This window comes from Vipera berus (genome assembly GCF_964194415.1).
Source record: "Vipera berus genome assembly, chromosome: 1".
In the NCBI taxonomy this organism is placed as follows: Eukaryota; Metazoa; Chordata; class Lepidosauria; order Squamata; family Viperidae; genus Vipera; species Vipera berus.
Window position 1 is genome coordinate 212,021,110 of NC_138202.1, and position 18,490 is coordinate 212,039,599.

Genomic DNA, 18,490 nt, shown 5'->3' on the forward strand with positions numbered 1-18,490 from the left:
GCCAAATTAACGCCCCCCTCCCAAATATTCTCTCCTGATGCTATTCTGGCTCTTATTATTTTTATTTTACTTATATATCAAATTTAGGGACTGTCTCTCAAAGCAACTTCTTGGGGAATAGAACGGAAGGGACATTTGGAAGGAGAGGTGCTGCCCTACATTCACAATAATTTTACTCTCTAGTTTGTGTTGACAAACTATTTTCAAGAAACACTCATGGGAATAAATGGCAAAGTTTCAGTAGCTGTGATATTTTCTGTGTACTAAGCCTAGGACTCAAGGGGAGAAAGCATAATGCTTGACCCCCAACCCATAGCCGTTAATGCCCTTACAGCTCACATTAATCACATCTTTGCAGTTGTTATTTTTCTATATTATTCAAGACCTAGAAAGAGATAGTGTTCTAGTGGCAGTGGTCTTTTTCCCTTATAGTGATATAACAATGCCTGTGACTCAGCCAAGATTGAACCTACCAGTGTTAGTCCAGAAAAAAAATGGATGTGAAATTATGTCTTCCTAGCTTTGTTTGTTTTAATCAGGGTGCACAGATAAAAGGAAGAAGACTCGTATAGCCTTTTTTGGTTGGAATTCCCACATTGAAAATGGATGTTTCTGCTCAGTTCAGAAAAGAAAAAAATGTGAACAAGCAAAGAACCCTGCCTATGGACAAGCAACTTTTACTAGCTTGCTTGCCTGATCAGTATCATTGATGTCCGAGGCAAAAGATAACTGAACTGATGGATTGAAATCCATATTGTAAATAGCAGAAGACAGTTTCCATGTGGTTGAGCATGACAAAAATATAAATGCCAGGCATATGTTGCTCAGGCTAAAGATCTAATCATGTATGCTACAATCATGTGAATTGTAGAAGAAGCCTTTCTGGAAAGTTCTTAATCACAAAGTGGGTCTTTCTGTATGGAACTAAGTGTGTTGCAGATCATGTTACTGTGGAGTGCACTCTATGAAGAGTGAAATATAAACTGAGGAAAGAACAGTGTTCAGCACTTGCATAGTTCCTGGATGCACAGTGGGTTGTGTTTTGGTTAAGAAATTAGAAGAAAGTGAATGAAGTCACCAACATTCATTATCGGTATTAAAGCCTGTAAAGGCAGACCTCGACTTACAGCCATTTGTTTAGAGGCTGTTCGAAGTTATAATAGCTCTGAAAAAAGAGACTTATGACTGTTTATCATGCTTACGACTGTTGCAGCATCCTTGTGATCATATAATCAAAATTTGGACACTTGGCAATTGGTATGTATTCATGACAGTTGCAGTGTTGTGGGGTCATGTGATTACTTTTTGTGACCTGACAAAGTCAATGTGAGAGCTAGATTTACTTAACAACCACATTACTAACGTGATTAGCATTGAATCTTTTAACAGCTGTAGCAAGAAAGGTTGTAAAATGGGGCAAAATTCACTTAACAACTACCTTGTTTAGCAACATAAATTTTGGATTCGCTTGTGGTCATAAATAATAGATATGGCCATGTACCTTTCCTGTTTGCAGAGTTGATTGTGGCATGCAGTTAAATTATAGATTGGTCTATTTCTTATGCTCTGGTTTTGGTGCTGCAAGCCAAATAAGGGCAATGAGTGTTGACCCTGTAGCTGTAATTATTAGAGTGTAAGACATTACTTTTGTCACCAGAAAGTCCACCTATTTGAAATGCATCTTTTGTAGGTGAAGGATTATAATTTCTTCTGATGAGGAACATTAATGATGTTGTTTGGAGAAAAAGTGATATTCATATATGGGTGAAGGGCTTGAGAATAGGGGATAATTACAGGTAGTCCTCAACTTACAACCACAATTGAACCCAACATTTATGTTGTTAAGTGAGAAATTTGTTAAGTGAGTTTTTCCCCATTTTACAACTTTTCTTGCCACAGTTCTTAAGTGAATCACTGCAGTTGTTAAATGAGTAACACAGTTGTTAAATGAATCTGGTTTCCCCATTGACTTTGTTTCTCAGAAGGCCACAAAAGGTGATCACATGACTTTGGGACACTGCAACCATCATAAATGTGAGTCATTTGTCGAGCATCCAAACGTAAATCACTGACCATGAGGATGCTGCAATGCTTGTAATCATGAAAAATGGTCAGAGGGCTGCCGACTGCTAGAAGTTTGAGTTTTAAGTCTTTGTTGAATATTGTTAAAATAGAAGACAGCCCTTCTTCTTTCAGGCAGATTGAACTATATACAATCTCACAGGAACAAAAAAAAACCTGAAGTGTGCAGATAGCCTGAGTTCCAAGTGATGTTTTTGTGAACCTCTGACAAACATTGATGGAGCAAAGGTTTTTTTCAAGTTCTCATTATTTCCTAGGAAAGAACTCTTTAGATGGTTCATCTTCCATTCTACTGTGAAGGGATGCAACTCTACAGACTTCTGTAAACTGGAATTGTTTTGTCCTAAGCTTGCACGCTCATATAAAAAAATAAACATTAAAAATAACTGATTTTTTGTAGGATCTGTTCTTATGAGAGTATGACCATTTCCAACATTTTAAAATTAGACAACTTTTTTAATGTTAAAAAATTGTGGGAGTCTTGTTGCTGACCACTTTTACGGTAGAAGTACATTAACAAGATTTATATGTATCACAATATTTGGTTCTGTGCTTATTTGCTTATTTGTCTAGTATAGTATTTGAATCATTAAGTTATTTTGGACAAGTTATTTTGAATAGAAGAGAAGCTGGAGAGGCATACTTATTAGAGCAAGTCCCTTAACAAAGTTATAGTGATAAATGGAAACCATTGCCAAAGATTTTCTTTTTTAGTTTTTCACTTTAAACTAAAATATTATTTCCCTTCCATCTTCATGGTAAGGAATTTGGATTAATTATAACTTAATCTTATTGTCTTTATTCTGTAGTTCCCTTTATAGAGACCTGGTCCCAAATCTGGGTTTCCATATTAGTCTTACATGTTATTTTTTTCAAAACTGATAATTGTAGTCAAATTATATAAAAATAATGCTCCCCTTTCATTTCGGAGCTGTCACTGCATTCTTTTTAAGAGTGTGTATAAGTGAAAATACACAATTTCTAATAGAGAAGTGCTTATTATTTGTACAAAAGTATACTACAGATATACTATACTACAGAATATTTATACAATATTCAAATTATTTCAAAAAGTACATTCTAATTAAATAATATGCAGAAAAATTCTTTAAAAGAATTTATTTGCATACATAATACAGTAGGAATTTCATACCATTTCTCAAGCTTGAAGGTGATAGTGTCATGGATTGGGGATGTTTTGCTGCCTTAGGATGTGAACAGCTTAAGGCAGACATGTCAAACTCGCGATGTCACGTGACGTGTGACGTATCGGAACTTTTTCCCATTGCCGGCAATGGGATGGGCGCGGTTTCTTCGTGACGGTCCGGCCTGCGGGCTGGCAGTTTGACACCCCTGGCTTAAGGGAAGCATGAACTCTGGCTTATATCAGAGAATTCTAATAAAGCTCTTCTTGGTTACCAGAAGAAGGAGTCCCCACCCTCCACCCCTTTAAGTGTCAAGATGAGAGTACTGAATTAGAGATGCTTCAGGCTTGGTTATAACTGAAGCACGTTTGTGGCTGGTTAAGCCTAATGGACAGCCCTAGAATTATGGGAAAGAGCAGTTCCCAGTGGAGTCAATGGCAGGTTCTTGGATGGATACAAACTGCAATCTCCCAAGCATCAAGCAAAATGACAGAGTTCTGGGTGCTGAATCAATTATTGGACAGGTCCAAAGCAGTTCAGAGCTTATTTACTTCTGAGGAGCCATCACCATCATTTCCCTTTTTTAATCTAAAGATCTTAGGGTCTTCTTTCTTAAATGACCGAATAAGAGAATTAGCAAAGGAATCAAACAGAAGAAACTCTTATCCAAACTCAACTTTGAATTCCTTAATTGGAAAGGAAAGCTCCTGACAGACACAGTGGGTGAGTGTGAGGTCTAGGAGATCAAATGGGCCAAAGGCTGGTTCTCAGAAAACAATAGCTGTGACAAGGAAGATGGAAACACACTTTGGCACAAAGGTTCCAGAGCATGTTCAAGTCAGATGCCTACAAAGTGAAAGTCAAAAAGTTGGCAGAGTGCTACTGCTTACATTACTAAAAAGATCAGAGAGGTGCCAGGCACATACATCCACGCCAGACTGGAGATAGCCTCTTCCTGATTTCCCCCCTGAAATAATTAGTAAGGAATGGGTGGAACCACTGAAGAACAGAACTGTGTCTTCCTTGTTTGGCTAGTTTTATTTCCTGTCTGGGGAACATACGGGCTGGATAAAAACCTGGAACAGAATTTGGGAGTGCAGGAGAAAGTACTTCTGCATCTTTAAATACAAATCATAATCAAATTGCATTTATTGTCTCAAAATGAATATATATCCTTGAAATGTTATATGTTAGAATGGTTGATTCAGATTTCAGTTGTGTGATATTTATATAGATGTTTCTCAATATAAACTAAGGTTCTGGGTTTGTAGTTTGTATTTTTTAAAAAAATTCCTTAACATTTGAATGTGGCAGATATTTATTCACAAAGTTTAATATTTATTTTGAAGGCACATAATATAATTTATAAGAAATGTTTTCATAAAAATAAGTGATAATGGAAACAATTAGGAAAAACTACATCATTGCTTGAAAATGAAATAGTTCAGTTGTATCAACTGTACTTTGCAATTGTGCAATCTGGTATTGCATAACATTTCATATAAAATCAATCAGTATTCTGTTTTTATTATTTTTCCCATTTCTTCTTTAGGTTTGCTCTGTGGATGAAATGAATCATGAGTTTCAAGCTCTTGCATTAGAATCTCGGGGAATGGGAGAGGTAAATATTTAAAAATGCAATTTATAGAATATATTTATTTGTACTTGCAAATTCTAAGGCCTGAAACTGTTTCTCTATTTAGAAAATATATAAACATTCTTCCAAAACACAATTATTTGACACTGACATTCCCTAAACTCTGCTGAAGATGCTATCTAGCCTGGTAACAAAATGTTTAGAAACCAACCCACAAGCTCGGAATACAAACCTTCACCCTCATAATTATTTTAATAATAATATATGCACAAATGAGATCAATTTTAACATAATTTTCATTTTGAAAAAACTGAATTTTTGCTTATTAATAAAAGTTTAATTATTGTAAGGTATTCCTGCAAGGGTTTTCACTTGTGTTTTTAAACAAAAATAATAATGCTTATTCTTTAACCAAGAGTGCAAGGAAGAGAAGTTCTTGGAATATGCACATCATAGATTTATTTATTAGAATACAGAGAATAACACTTATTCTGCATGGGTTTACAAGATTTTTTTTAAAAAAAAACATTTTGGTGCAGTGCTGTAGTGTTAATTATTCCCTGGATTTGCAATTTCCATATTCACCTAAAAGAAAAATTGCCTTTAATTTAAGGAAATACTTTTTTAAAAATAAAATAAGACAAGGTATAAACTTGCCAAAAATTCTCCATTCTGCCAATATTTCCTGTGCTGCCATCTCCCTGGGTATAATTTCTTCAGTGTGTGCATGTGTAATTCATTTGGTTTATGCATACATGTTTTTGTACACTCCAAAAAGTGTACAGAACAAAATGTTAATTGAATTAATAAACACTGACTATTTATTAAAAGTACTTTAATTTAATTCATTTAATTGACATAAATTAACCCAAACTATGGGAGTGTGTATATTGTATATATAGATGTACTCACAATATACATATTACATACAAAGGACATTTATGCACACATTCAAACCATTCTCTAATATATAGTACTTCCTTACACAAACACAAGTACATATAGTCATGCAGAATAACTTTAAGCAGCTGACAAAGTTGATGGGAAAAGAGGAAAACTGGAGGAATAAGGATGAAACAAGAAAGAGAAGAAACTGTAGCTAGCAATGTATATTAAGATATACAAGCCCGCATTGAGAGAATGTAATGGATTGGGTGGATGACCTTGGGGGACAAGGGGAAGAGATGCAGCCTGGAAACAAGGAGACAATAGAGAGAGGAGCCCCAATGGCTTATGGTCAGGAAAAGAAACCTAGGATCTGATCTAATTGATCAAACAGTTAAAAGTGGTGGCAAGAAATTCGTACCTGTCAGAATCCATTTATATCACATTCATAAATGTATGTTTAAAATATTGTGCCTCCCCCTGGATTCTGCCATCTTCCGAGGGGGAAGGAGAAGAGGTGTATTCACCCTGCCTGTAGGCTATCTTCAAAGACCAAGGAAAACCTTTTGAACTGGGGACAACAAGGGGGAGGGTTGGGGAAGAAGGGATCTGGGCTGTATCTCCATTTGAAACTGAAAGGAAGAAAGCAATAGCAATAAAAAGCATAAGAAGGTTACCCTTTCCCATGGAAGGGCCTGACACCTACGTTTAATTAATGTGAGTCTGACCAAATGGGGTTGAAGGGAGGAGGTTGAAACGGGAATCCTTTACAGGGAGTGCAGGATTATTAGGCAAATGAGTATTTTGACCACATCATCCTCTTTATGCATGTTGTCTTACTCCAAGCTGTATAGGCTTGAAAGCCTACTACCAATTAAGCATATTAGGTGATGTGCATCTCTGTAATGAGAAGGGGTGTGGTCTAATGACATCAACACCCTGTATCAGGTGTGCATAATTATTAGGCAACTTCCTTTCCTTTGGCAAAATGGGTCAAAAGAAGGACTTGACAGGCTCAGAAAAGTCAAAAATAGTGAGATATCTTGCAGAGGGATGCAGCACTCTTAAAATTGCAAAGCTTCTGAAGCGTGATCATCGAACAATCAAGCGTTTCATTCAAAATAGTCAACAGGGTCGCAAGAAGCGTGTGGAGAAACCAAGGCGCAAAATAACTGCCCATGAACTGAGAAAAGTCAAGCGTGCAGCTGCCAAGATGCCACTTGCCACCAGTTTGGCCATATTTCAGAGCTGCAACATCACTGGAGTGCCCAAAAGCACAAGGTGTGCAATACTCAGAGACATGGCCAAGGTAAGAAAGGCTGAAAGACGACCACCACTGAACAAGACACACAAGCTGAAACGTCAAGCCTGGGCCAAGAAATATCTCAAGACTGATTTTTCTAAGGTTTTATGGACTGATGAAATGAGAGTGAGTCTTGATGGGCCAGATGGATGGGCCCGTGGCTGGATTGGTAAAGGGCAGAGAGCTCCAGTCCGACTCAGACGCCAGCAAGGTGGAGGTGGAGTACTGGTTTGGGCTGGTATCATCAAAGATGAGCTTGTGGGGCCTTTTCGGGTTGAGGATGGAGTCAAGCTCAACTCCCAGTCCTACTGCCAGTTTCTGGAAGACACCTTCTTCAAGCAGTGGTACAGGAAGAAGTCTGCATCCTTCAAGAAAAACATGATTTTCATGCAGGACAATGCTCCATCACACGCGTCCAAGTACTCCACAGCGTGGCTGGCAAGAAAGGGTATAAAAGAAGGAAATCTAATGACATGGCCTCCTTGTTCACCTGATCTGAACCCCATTGAGAACCTGTGGTCCATCATCAAATGTGAGATTTACAAGGAGGGAAAACAGTACACCTCTCTGAACAGTGTCTGGGAGGCTGTGGTTGCTGCTGCACGCAATGTTGATGGTGAACAGATCAAAACACTAACAGAATCCATGGATGGCAGGCTTTTGAGTGTCCTTGCAAAGAAAGGTGGCTATATTGGTCACTGATTTGTTTTTGTTATGTTTTTGAATGTCAGAAATGTATATTTGTGAATGTTGAGATGTTATATTGGTTTCACTGGTAAAAATAAATAATTGAAATGGGTATATATTTGTTTTTTGTTAAGTTGCCTAATAATTATGCACAGTAATAGTCACCTGCACACACAGATATCCCCCTAAAATAGCTATAACTAAAAACAAACTAAAAACTACTTCCAAAAATATTCAGCTTTGATATTAATGAGTTTTTTGGGTTCATTGAGAACATGGTTGTTGTTCAATAATAAAATTAATCCTCAAAAATACAACTTGCCTAATAATTCTGCACTCCCTGTATATAGTATCAAAATGTAACACAATGCCAGATCCTGTCTTGTATTCCCACAATCGACTACATCTTAGTAAAATCTCCTTTTTGGACAAGCCTGGTTCCAAGAGTTCTTTATTTCCTAAGATGTGAATTGGGGTGGGTCCTGACAGTACCTTCAAACTTACAGACTTAATATAGCCTTGCAGTAAAGTAGAATTAGCTCATCTAATTGTGTTACCTGTCTGATTTATCTGGGAGAGAGTACAGTGAGTGACTGAAGAATTCTTCTGTAACACTGAAGGGTAGGAGAGAAGACATTGGTAGCTGAAGACTCCAAAGGGACTTGGCAGCAGATATAGACCAGACTGAAAGAAAAAGAAGCAAAAGTGCAGACAGATGAACCATTATTGCTCCCAGCTTCAGAGTGGTTAAGTCCAGATCTGAGAGTTGACAACATGAATTAGCCCATCATTAAAGACAGCCAAGCAAGAGGTAGTTTCTGAGACTGGGACCAGAATAGATCGTTAAAATAGAACTAAAGCTCAACAGAAAGATTAAAAGTCAAGATTTGGATTAGAGTAGAAATATTAGCTATAGGGGGATAACAACAAAGAGTGGGAACTAAGTAACATGTAGTCCTCAACTTATGTCTATAATTGAGCCCAGAATTACACACCTAATTCTTGCCAGGTTTAAGCGGTCATCACATGACTGCCTGATCTTATGATCTTTTTTCAGCAGTAATTGAGCAAATATTATAGTCATTAAGCAAATCCATTGTTCTCAGTGGGTGATTTTTGCTAGAAACCAGAGGTAAATACCAGTTTCCAGCAAAAACATGAATTGGGTCATGGGCCTGGAACACTGGAAATGGTTGTTAATGCAGACCAGTTGCCGAGCATCCAAAAATGCTATCACGTGACCGAGGGGGGCAACCATCAGAATTTCAAATAGGGGTTCATATGTACCTTTTCTGGGAGATCCATTATACGTTGGAACTATTGCTAAGTAATCAGTTATAAGTCGAGGATTACAAGTAGTTAAAACTTGAGAATCAGTTTAGTGTAGTGGTTAAAGGTGCTGGACTAGAAATCCAGTGAATTTTAATCATGCTTTAAGGACTAAACTAGTTTGATTTTTGTCCAGTGTCTTTCAGCCTTAGGAAGAATGTAATGGCAAACCATATTTGAGAAATGTTGCTGAGAAAACTACATTGAATTGTTCACATAGGCAGCAGGAAATAACATTAATTTGAAGAAAATAGCATGCGTGTGGAAGAATATTGAAATAAAAAGAGACCCTAGAAAAAAATAATGCTTATAGAAATAAACATAGCAAACAGAATGTAATTTAAAAAAATTGTAATTTAAAATCATTGGTGAGTAATGAATAGGCAAGAAATTGGAAGAAATGAATTGGATAGAAGTAAAATGAAGTGTTCTCAAAGTTTTTTATTTTAACAAAAAAAGGAAATATGGAATAATTAAAAAGGGTGAAGGAATATAACCCATTATCTGCAATATCTCTATTCTAATAAACAAGATGAGTCGGATGCCATGAGGCACAAAGGCAATTATGGTAGAATAGGGATTATAGAAATACAGTGAGATGAAATCAGTCACTAAGAGGAACATGAATGCAAGACAGGTAAACAGGTAATAAGAATTTACATGTTTAGAGGTGCTCTGGATTGATAACTAGCACATTTAGAAAGCATTTGGGTACTGCCTTCGATTGTGTCCTTAATAACAAGGGAAATGGTGGGAACTCTAGGTTCAAGCATATATATATATATATTTAATAACAACAACAAAAACCCCCCACAAATGATAGTGATGGGGATGTGTGCATTGTCAGAAGAGAAATAAAAACACATTAAGAGTGCCTTTAACAAATAAATGAAAAATACAAAGGAAAAAAGGCATATACAGTCATATTTCTATGTATACTTACCTGTACATTTATATGACAATACTGTAAATTGTAACCTATTGTATTCTGTATAAATGAGTGATATATTTCATTGTATTTGTCTATACAAAGTCTATGTCTATAGGCAATCTACTCATAAATGGCAAGTGCAATCAGGTCTTCAATCCAGGAGCTGTACATTTATCTTTCCCTTATTTTCCCCCCCTATAAATTTATCTTTCTAATGTTGCAAAGTCTTTTGGCAATGGTATGGGCACAGAGAATACATTTATGTTGTCCATTTTTCAAATTCCATGGACTAAGTATGTAGTCAACAGTTTAGTATCCTTTCAAAATTTTAGTTTTTGTTGCGTTTACATAATCCACTATAGATAGTCCTTGACTTATGACAGTCATTTAGTGACCATTCAAAGTTACAAGAGTACAGGAAAAAGTGACTTATGACCGTTTTTTACATTTATAACCATTGTAGCATCCCCATGTTATGTGATCAAAATTTGGATGCTTGACCATTGCTTCATATTTATGACGGTTGCAGTGTCCTGGTGTCATGCAATCCTTTTTTGCATGACACCTTCTGTGAATCTGGGGAAGCCAGATTCGCTTAAAAATCAGGATACTAACTTAACAACTGCAACAATTCACTTAACAGTGGCAAGAAAAGTAGTAAAATGAGGTAAAACTCACTTAACAAACTTAGCAACATAAATTCTGGGCTTGATTATGGTCATAAGTTGAGCACTGCCTATACTTTCTCCCAAAACTTGGCAAATATAGATTTTGTAGAAATCTATGCTTTAAAGAAGCATCATCCTTATTAGATATCTAACAAGTATTTTTTAAAAATCTTTTTTTTTATTCAAATGTAATGGAGTATAATAACCCCTATGATTCTATGTTCTAAATTGTTCTAAGTATTATTTTGTTGTATTAGTGGTAGTTTGAGGTCCATTAACGCTCTTGCTACAGAAGTTAAGACACTCCAATGGCAATAAAAGAACTTCTAATTCTTTATTCCATTCATTTCTTAATGTGCATATCAAATTGATTTATTGATACGAAATATCTATAAAAACTAATAGGTTTATTTAGTTTTAAAGGATTTAACAAGTTGCTCTAGTGCAGGCATGTCAAACTGCTGGCCCGTGGGCCAGATACGTCACGACAAAACTGCGTCCACCCCATTGCCGGCAATGGGGAAAAAGTCGCGATACATCATGCGATGTCACGTGACGTCGCAAGTTTGACATGCCTGCTCTAGTGTCTCAGATGTATCAAAAGCTGAAAATGCTGCTGGTCCAAATAATGTTAACCAAGGTTGTAATTGTAACTGTTGCCGTTCGGTTACAAGTGACAAATGAGAGTTGTCTCTTAACACAGAGTAAAAAATCATCTTTATTATCTTTCAGTTAATCCTAAATCAATATCCCAACATCCATCCAATTTTTCCAATATCACCATTTTAGATCCTGATACTGCCTATCCAACCAAAGATGCTATAAAAGTAGAAATTCTTTTCTAAACAAAGAATTTATTTTTTGAAAGTATTTTCAGATATATAAATTGAAAATTCCTCTCAGAATATAAATTAATCTGGGAGTAATATTCATTTTGAAAACATTCACCTTTCCCCAGAGAGTAACTTTTAGTAACTCCCATGTATCAATATCTGAAGAAACTTCTACATTTTATTTATAACATATGTTACTGAGTTGTATTCTTTGATATACACATACCTAAATATTTAATGAATTTAGTACAAATATGGAATTGAGGTGCCTTAAATGAATGGGTTACCCAATTTTGGCATCAATTCCAATTTGGATCAGTTTATAGAATAATTCTGTTATTTTGCTAAAGGCATCTGTCTCTTGCATTAACACTGGGATAGTAGCATGAGCTTTAGAAATAAACCAAAGAATGTTATTTGCAAATAAGATCAATGTGTCCAGCAGAGTTATGAACTACATAAATCTCCCTATATTGTTAAATAGCACAAGCTGAGGGTTCCATGGAGATACCAAAAAGCAAGGGTAAAAGTTGACATCCTATTCTAGTTCCTTTGAATAGTGGGAAAGTAGGAGATAACATGCTACAAACCTTTACCTCAGTTGTGGGTGATTCATATTATAATCCATTTTATGAATCCCAAAAGAAATCTGAATCTATTTATACAGCAAACTTGCACTGTTTATGTGTACAGGCAAAGAGGATGTCAAGGGAAGAGAAGTTTAAGGCAGAGGTGTTGCAGCTAGCTGAGCTTTTCTGAAAAGAAAGTACAGTTTCAAACATGAGCAGTGGAAGAAAACTACAAGATAGCTAAAGACCTCAGTATGGCTGAATAGGCAGCTATTTAACTACACTCAATAATTCATGAAGGAATTGGGACTACATGCTTCTTAGAAATAGAAACAAGAGCTAATGACCAAGGAAATCTACAAAGCTTTAATTCATAAATGTGGGAAAAATGGAAAATGAGGTAAATCTAATGAGTGGCAAAACGCAGCAATGAAAGTTTGTTCAAATATAACAGTAGAAGGAGGAAAACAAATGAGGCAATGGACTCACTGTTTACTCCAAATGAAGAAATCTTCATAGATACCAAAGAAATTATAATTAATTTATATTCTCTTTTGTTTATGTCTATATCCAAAGCAAGTCATGTGAGAGGCTAACCTTGTCTGGTTTGACAAGGTAGCTAGTGGAAAAGGGTGTGGATATGTTTGCTTCAATGTCAGCTTTTTTAAGCAAGTGTTTTACAAGATTGCATGTGACATTGTCATTAAGCTGATTTGGATGGCAGTATGTTAAGGTGGGTCTATAAGGTGGCTGACAGAATTACTCTTAGCATAAGTGGTTCTTTATTGAGCTAGAGAGCAGTAACTATTGGGTTCAAGTAGGGATCTATCAAAAGGCAAGTATTATTTAAATGTTATTAATGTTGGGGTTGAGTTGCTTATCCAATTTGCACAAAATTCAGAGGTCTGGCCAACATCCAGGAAGCTTGAATGAGACTACAAACTAATCTGAAAATATTAGATGTCTCAGGAGAGAGACAAAATGTTCTTCAGCAGGAAAAATATAAAGTATTACATTTAGAAAAGAGAAATATAGGGCTTATATATACAAGTTGCAGGATTTATAGCTTGAAAGCATGTCAGAAAAGAACTTGGACCTAATCACTAATAACCAGCTCAATATGAGGCAGCTACTAGGACTAATGCAACTTTGGGCTGTGTTATAAAAACAGTATTTGTCAAATACACCTAAAATTCTTATTCTCTCCCCTGCTGGTGAAACCACGTCTGCAGACTTGTATATGGTTCTAGACTCAAAATTTCTATAAATATATTGTTGTGCCCTTAAGAGGCTGTCAAAGGTTCTGTGATAAAAGGCTAGAAGAACCTGTGATGTTCAGCTTGAAACAAACATGTAGAGTAATGCCAGTGTTCAGATCCTTAAAAGTATCTTATAGAAAATATATTTAGACACTATTTCTATTACTGCATAAGACAAAACCAGAAATAATAGATGCAAGTTGCAACTACCAAATTCTCTTTAAAGAAAGCCATTTTGACACTAAGATTTGTACAGGAGAAGAATAGTCTGTCTAAGGCAGGCATGTCAAACTGCCAATCCGTGGGCCGGATGTGTCACGCCAAAACCGTGCCCACCCCACTGCCAGCAATGGAGAAGAAGTCCCGAAACGTCACACAATGCTATGTGACGTTGCAAATTTTGACATGCCTGGCCTAAGGATATTACGGATTCTCTCTCTGGAGATTATTTTAAGAGCCCAAACATTCATTCATTCATTCTTCACAGTTTTGACGGGCCCATCTCCGTCAGAGCAGGATGTTGAGTGGTGTACAATAAAACATTAAAATATAAAAAACAGTATATAGAAATTTAGAGTTACTTCATGAAGGTGACTACATGATCCTTGTGGTCCCTTCCAACTCTACAACTTTATAACAGGTAGACTCTTGTTAATTCCTAAAAACATTTTTTATAATAAAACCAGTTTCCAGAAGGAATTGGTATGAATGTGACCTGGTTGAAGTATATACCATTCTTGAAACTGTAATCCCGACTGAGGCAATCATTTTATATCTAACAGACAATCTACCCACTGCACCAACATTAGCATACCTGCCTGTCATCATGCTTCTCTAATACAAAATATAGCATGTAATGAAGTACGTTATTGGTTTATTAAATGCATTACTGTTTAATAAATACATTTATATCAAAAGAGATAAATGCAGAAACTCCAGATTCCTTTCTATAAATTTATAATTTATTAATATACAACTAGGCATTAGTTAGTTAATAAATGAGCATTAAATTTAAGATGTTTCTTTTAAAATAGCTGCTACCTGCCAAAAAATTTTGGGAACCAGATGATCCAGCAAAGGATGGACAAAAAGGGATATTTCTTGGTGATGAGTGGAGAGAAACTGCTTGGGCAACACCTCGTAAGTGATACTTGTTTAAGTCTTTATGTAAACTATACAATTTCGTGTGGGAAACGACTGCTTCTATGTTCAGTGATGGAAAAAATCTGCATTGAACTAAGCTGTATTAATCTGCATATTGATTTTAATGTCTCTTTTTTTAACATTTAAAATAGACCACTCCATGTCACAACCTATTATGGTTCAAAGAAAGCCTGGACATGTTTTTCATGGAACAAGTGAAGTAAACGCTGTCTTATCTCCTCGATCAGAGAGTGGTGGCCTTGGTGTGAGCATGGTCGAATATGTGCTAAGTTCTTCTCCAGCTGATAAATTGGACTCCCGGTTTAGGAAAGGAGCTTTTGTAAGTAACTTTTTTGTATCAATAAAAGTTATTGTAGGCTATTCGTATGACAGAATGGGACAACTTGCCATAGTGAACTTGCTGCTACCAATTCGCCACGGCCAGCTCACCATGAGAGAACTTGCCACAGGACAATTCAACAAGTTTATTTAATTATTTAAAATAATTAAAAATTATTTTATGTTTTGTGATTCGTATTTCATTTTGTCTCTCCTTTTCCATCATTTCTTTAACAATTCTATTTCACAATTTCTTCAGTATTATATAATGTTTGTCCTGCGGCAAGTTGTCCTGCGTGAGTTGGCGTCGGCAAATTGGCCGTGGCAATTTGGATGTGCCAAGTTGGCCATGCCGAGTTGACCATGGTGAGTTGGCTGTGGTGCATTGTCATAGACCTATTCTATGATATTATTACCTGTTAAATTTTCCTCATGCTGCCATGTAATTTAGCAACAAGTAGATTAATCATTTTAAGTTTTTATTGTGGTCTCCAGAAAGCAGTGCTTTGTGTTAAACAAGAACTTACGTCTCTGTCCTCAACTGTTTCGTGCTTACCCTTGGGAAAATGGCTTCAAAATCGTATCTGTAACATGAAGTATTGTATATAGATCTTCCATAGGCCCACCAAAGATTGTTCAAAGGTTTACTGTTCATAATAAATTGTTTTAAATAGCTGTATTTATTTGAAAGGACTTTTCCATTATGAAAAAGAGAAAGATGTCTGCAAAAGAACACACCAGGCATAAAATGGCATTTTGATAATATGTTGTTCAATTGTTACTTCCAACTCTTCATGATTTGGTGAAGACACTTTTTCCAGGATTCTCTATTTGTAACTGCTTATTTGAACTTATGCCATTTTAATTTCACATGTTTTATAGTGTTTGACTTTAGACAGTGTTACAAGGAAGAAAGGAGTACCAGAAGTGCCTCTCTTCACTGTCTTATGTGTTGGGTTAGATTCCTCTAGATCGGGGGTCGGCAACCTCGGCTCTTTTATGACTCGTGGACTTCAACTCCCAGAATTCCTGAGCCAGCATAGCTGGCTCAGGAATTCTGGGAGTTGAAGTCCACGAGTCATAAAAGAGCCGAGGTTGCCTACCCCTGCTCTAGATCATCAAAACTTCTCACAACTGGAAAAGTCATCCTCACTTTGTAGGAAATTTACATTCAGCTAATTTTGATTTTTTTCGGTTTTATCCTGAATGCTGTGGACAACTTATTTTATTTAAGAATGATACCTGACAATATTACCTAACAACTTTACAGCATTAGTTAGATTTGGTAATGTTAATTCTGGGTGCTACATTTATTTTCTGCTAGATTCAGATCAAACATGTTTTTTCACTTAGGGTACTAGAGAAGCTGAAACAGATGGACCTGAGAAAGCAGACCAGAAAGGCAAGGTTTCTCCATTTGAGGAGGACAAGAACAGAGATCTTAAACAAGTTGATGATGACGATGTTACCAAAATAAATGGCAGAGGCTTGCCAAATGGAATGGATGCTGATAGCAAAGATTTTAAGTAAGGCTTAGATTTTTGGGGTGTTGGGAGGAAGATATATCTGTTTTCAATAAATAAAAATTATGGATGCATGGGTTGAGGGTCAAAGTTTCATTTAGGTTCTGCGATATTTTGCATAATGGTTGCCATCTTTATGCATGTTAAGTCTTTTTTTTTTATTGAAAAGTTTTACAAACAATTTTTCCCTTAAAAAATCCCCCCTCCCCCCCTTCTCCCTCCCCCCCTTCCTCTCCCCCCTCCCCCCCTCCCCCCCCCCCCCGACTTCCCAGAGCTAAATACAAGGTATATATAAAAAAAAACAATCATAAACAACCATATACTAACAACCATAAACTCTAAAATCTATCACTCTCTAGCTTATATAGGATAAAACAAACCTTAGTAATATTAAATATATATAAATATATATATAAAAAACTAATATAGGAAAAAAAAACAAAGAAAGAAGACTTATTCAAATATAAAACTTCTTAACCCTATACTTGTTCTGAATAAACCCAAGCCATTTTCTCCCTTCCATAATATAACGTTCCTGCGAGTAATCTTTCAAATAGGCCGAAATCTTCACCATTTCGACCAGGTCAGAAACCTTTAAAATCCACTCCTCTATAGTCGGCAGTTCCTCTTTCCAGTACTGTCCCCGTAATTAAATTCAACATCAACTTAGTATATTCCATCAGGCTTTTATCCAAAAAGCCTTGACCTTTTTACAAGTCTACCATATATGAAAATATAAAAATATATTACATCTTTATCACCACACCTCCAACATTTAGGCTAATAATTCAGATACATGCTTAGCTTTTTAAAATCTAAATACCATCTATAAAACATTTCATAAAAATTCTCTTAGATTTCAAACTTGTATAAATTTTACATTCCTCACCCAAATCTTTTCCCACCTCCCACTACTTGACTGTAAGTACGTTGTGAAAGTTCCATAGACTTCTGCTGATCTTGTTCTTTTATCTTTTTTGATCGTTTTAAAGCAGCACGCGTCACCCTCTGTTCTCTGGGATCATCCAAAAGTGTTATAACTTGATCTCCTCCAGCACCATTCTCCTCTGTCTGTCCATCTTCAACCTCTTGATATTCTCCTTCTCCAGATCCCTTTGCAGCTTCCAGAAGTGTTAATGGGGTTGCTTTTAAAACATTATTGTAAAAATCACGCGCTTGCATCACAGTGACCAGACGGTACCTTTTACCTTCATGCATCACCATCAACCCCGCTGGAATCTCCCATCTGAACCTTATATCTCGTTGCTTGAGCTCTTGCACAAGAAATGTAAAATCCTTCCTTCTCCTTAAAATCTTTGGAGGAATTTCTTTTAGAACCAGAACTTCTTGATCAGCAATCACGACCTTAGTATCATAGGCAGCTTGTATAACTTCATCTCTAATTTCCCTTTTTGTAAAATAAACCACCACATCTCTAGGCAACTTTCTCTGTCTAGCAATCCATGAGTTCACACGATACACTTTATCCATGCCTCCTTTTATTTCAGATGCTGGCTGATTCAATACCACTTCGAGAGCCTCAGAAACCAGCTGCTTTAGATCTTCCTTAATATTCTCCTTTAAACCTCTGATTCTAATGGCAAACTGCGTCTGGAAATATTGAGCAAGACTCAATTCTTTATCCATTTTGTGTCTTAAATCTTCATTCTCCAATACTTTTGCTTCTAATATGGCATTCTTTTGAGTCGAATCTTTAACTTTTTCATCCAAATCTTCCACACATTCAGCCACTTTATACACTGAAGACAAAATGTCTACCTTCATCACCCTGTACTTCTGCTCCATCCTCTCCTCCATTCTCTCCTCCAACTTCTTCAATTTCTCCTCCATCTGTGCAAATTTATCACCCATTGATTCCAAAATTGATTCCAAGATTACCTGGGTATGTTTTTCAAGAGCAACTTGTAAGTCCTTCGATGTCACTACATCAGGAGGATGCAATGCCTGCAATGATGATTGTTGCACCGGGGAAGTTCCAGCACTCCGAAGAGTTTTAGGGGGAGGTTTAGCCGCCATCTTTTACTTTCAATTGTGACGCACTTTCACTTAGAGTTTAAAAAGTCCATCAAGCTCGAGAGTAGAATAAAATAATCCTCTTCACCTTTTCCTCTTGTACCGCTCTGCCTGCTCTTTTTATTCCATAGTCCTTCCTTCAGGCAGGGGTGGTCGCAGACGC

At 36.4% G+C, this 18,490-nt stretch overlaps 1 protein-coding gene across 13 annotated transcripts in view; it reads left to right on the forward strand.

Annotated features, from left to right (window-relative positions):
• Positions 1-18,490, forward strand: part of PUM2 (pumilio RNA binding family member 2) — an 84,604-nt gene that overhangs the window by 2,852 nt on the left and 63,262 nt on the right. For 12 of the 13 annotated variants that reach the window (XM_081316783.1, XM_081316792.1, XM_081316784.1 and 9 more), the window contains 4 exons: positions 4,780-4,848; positions 14,323-14,428; positions 14,584-14,771; positions 16,124-16,296. In XM_081316783.1, coding sequence (XP_081172909.1) covers positions 4,798-4,848; positions 14,323-14,428; positions 14,584-14,771; positions 16,124-16,296 — 518 coding nt within the window. In that variant the 5' untranslated portion in view covers positions 4,780-4,797. Of the gene's footprint in view, positions 1-3,022; positions 3,075-4,779; positions 4,849-14,322; positions 14,429-14,583; positions 14,772-16,123; positions 16,297-18,490 lie in introns of those variants that run through there. The other variant, XM_081316789.1, reaches the window with a different exon arrangement.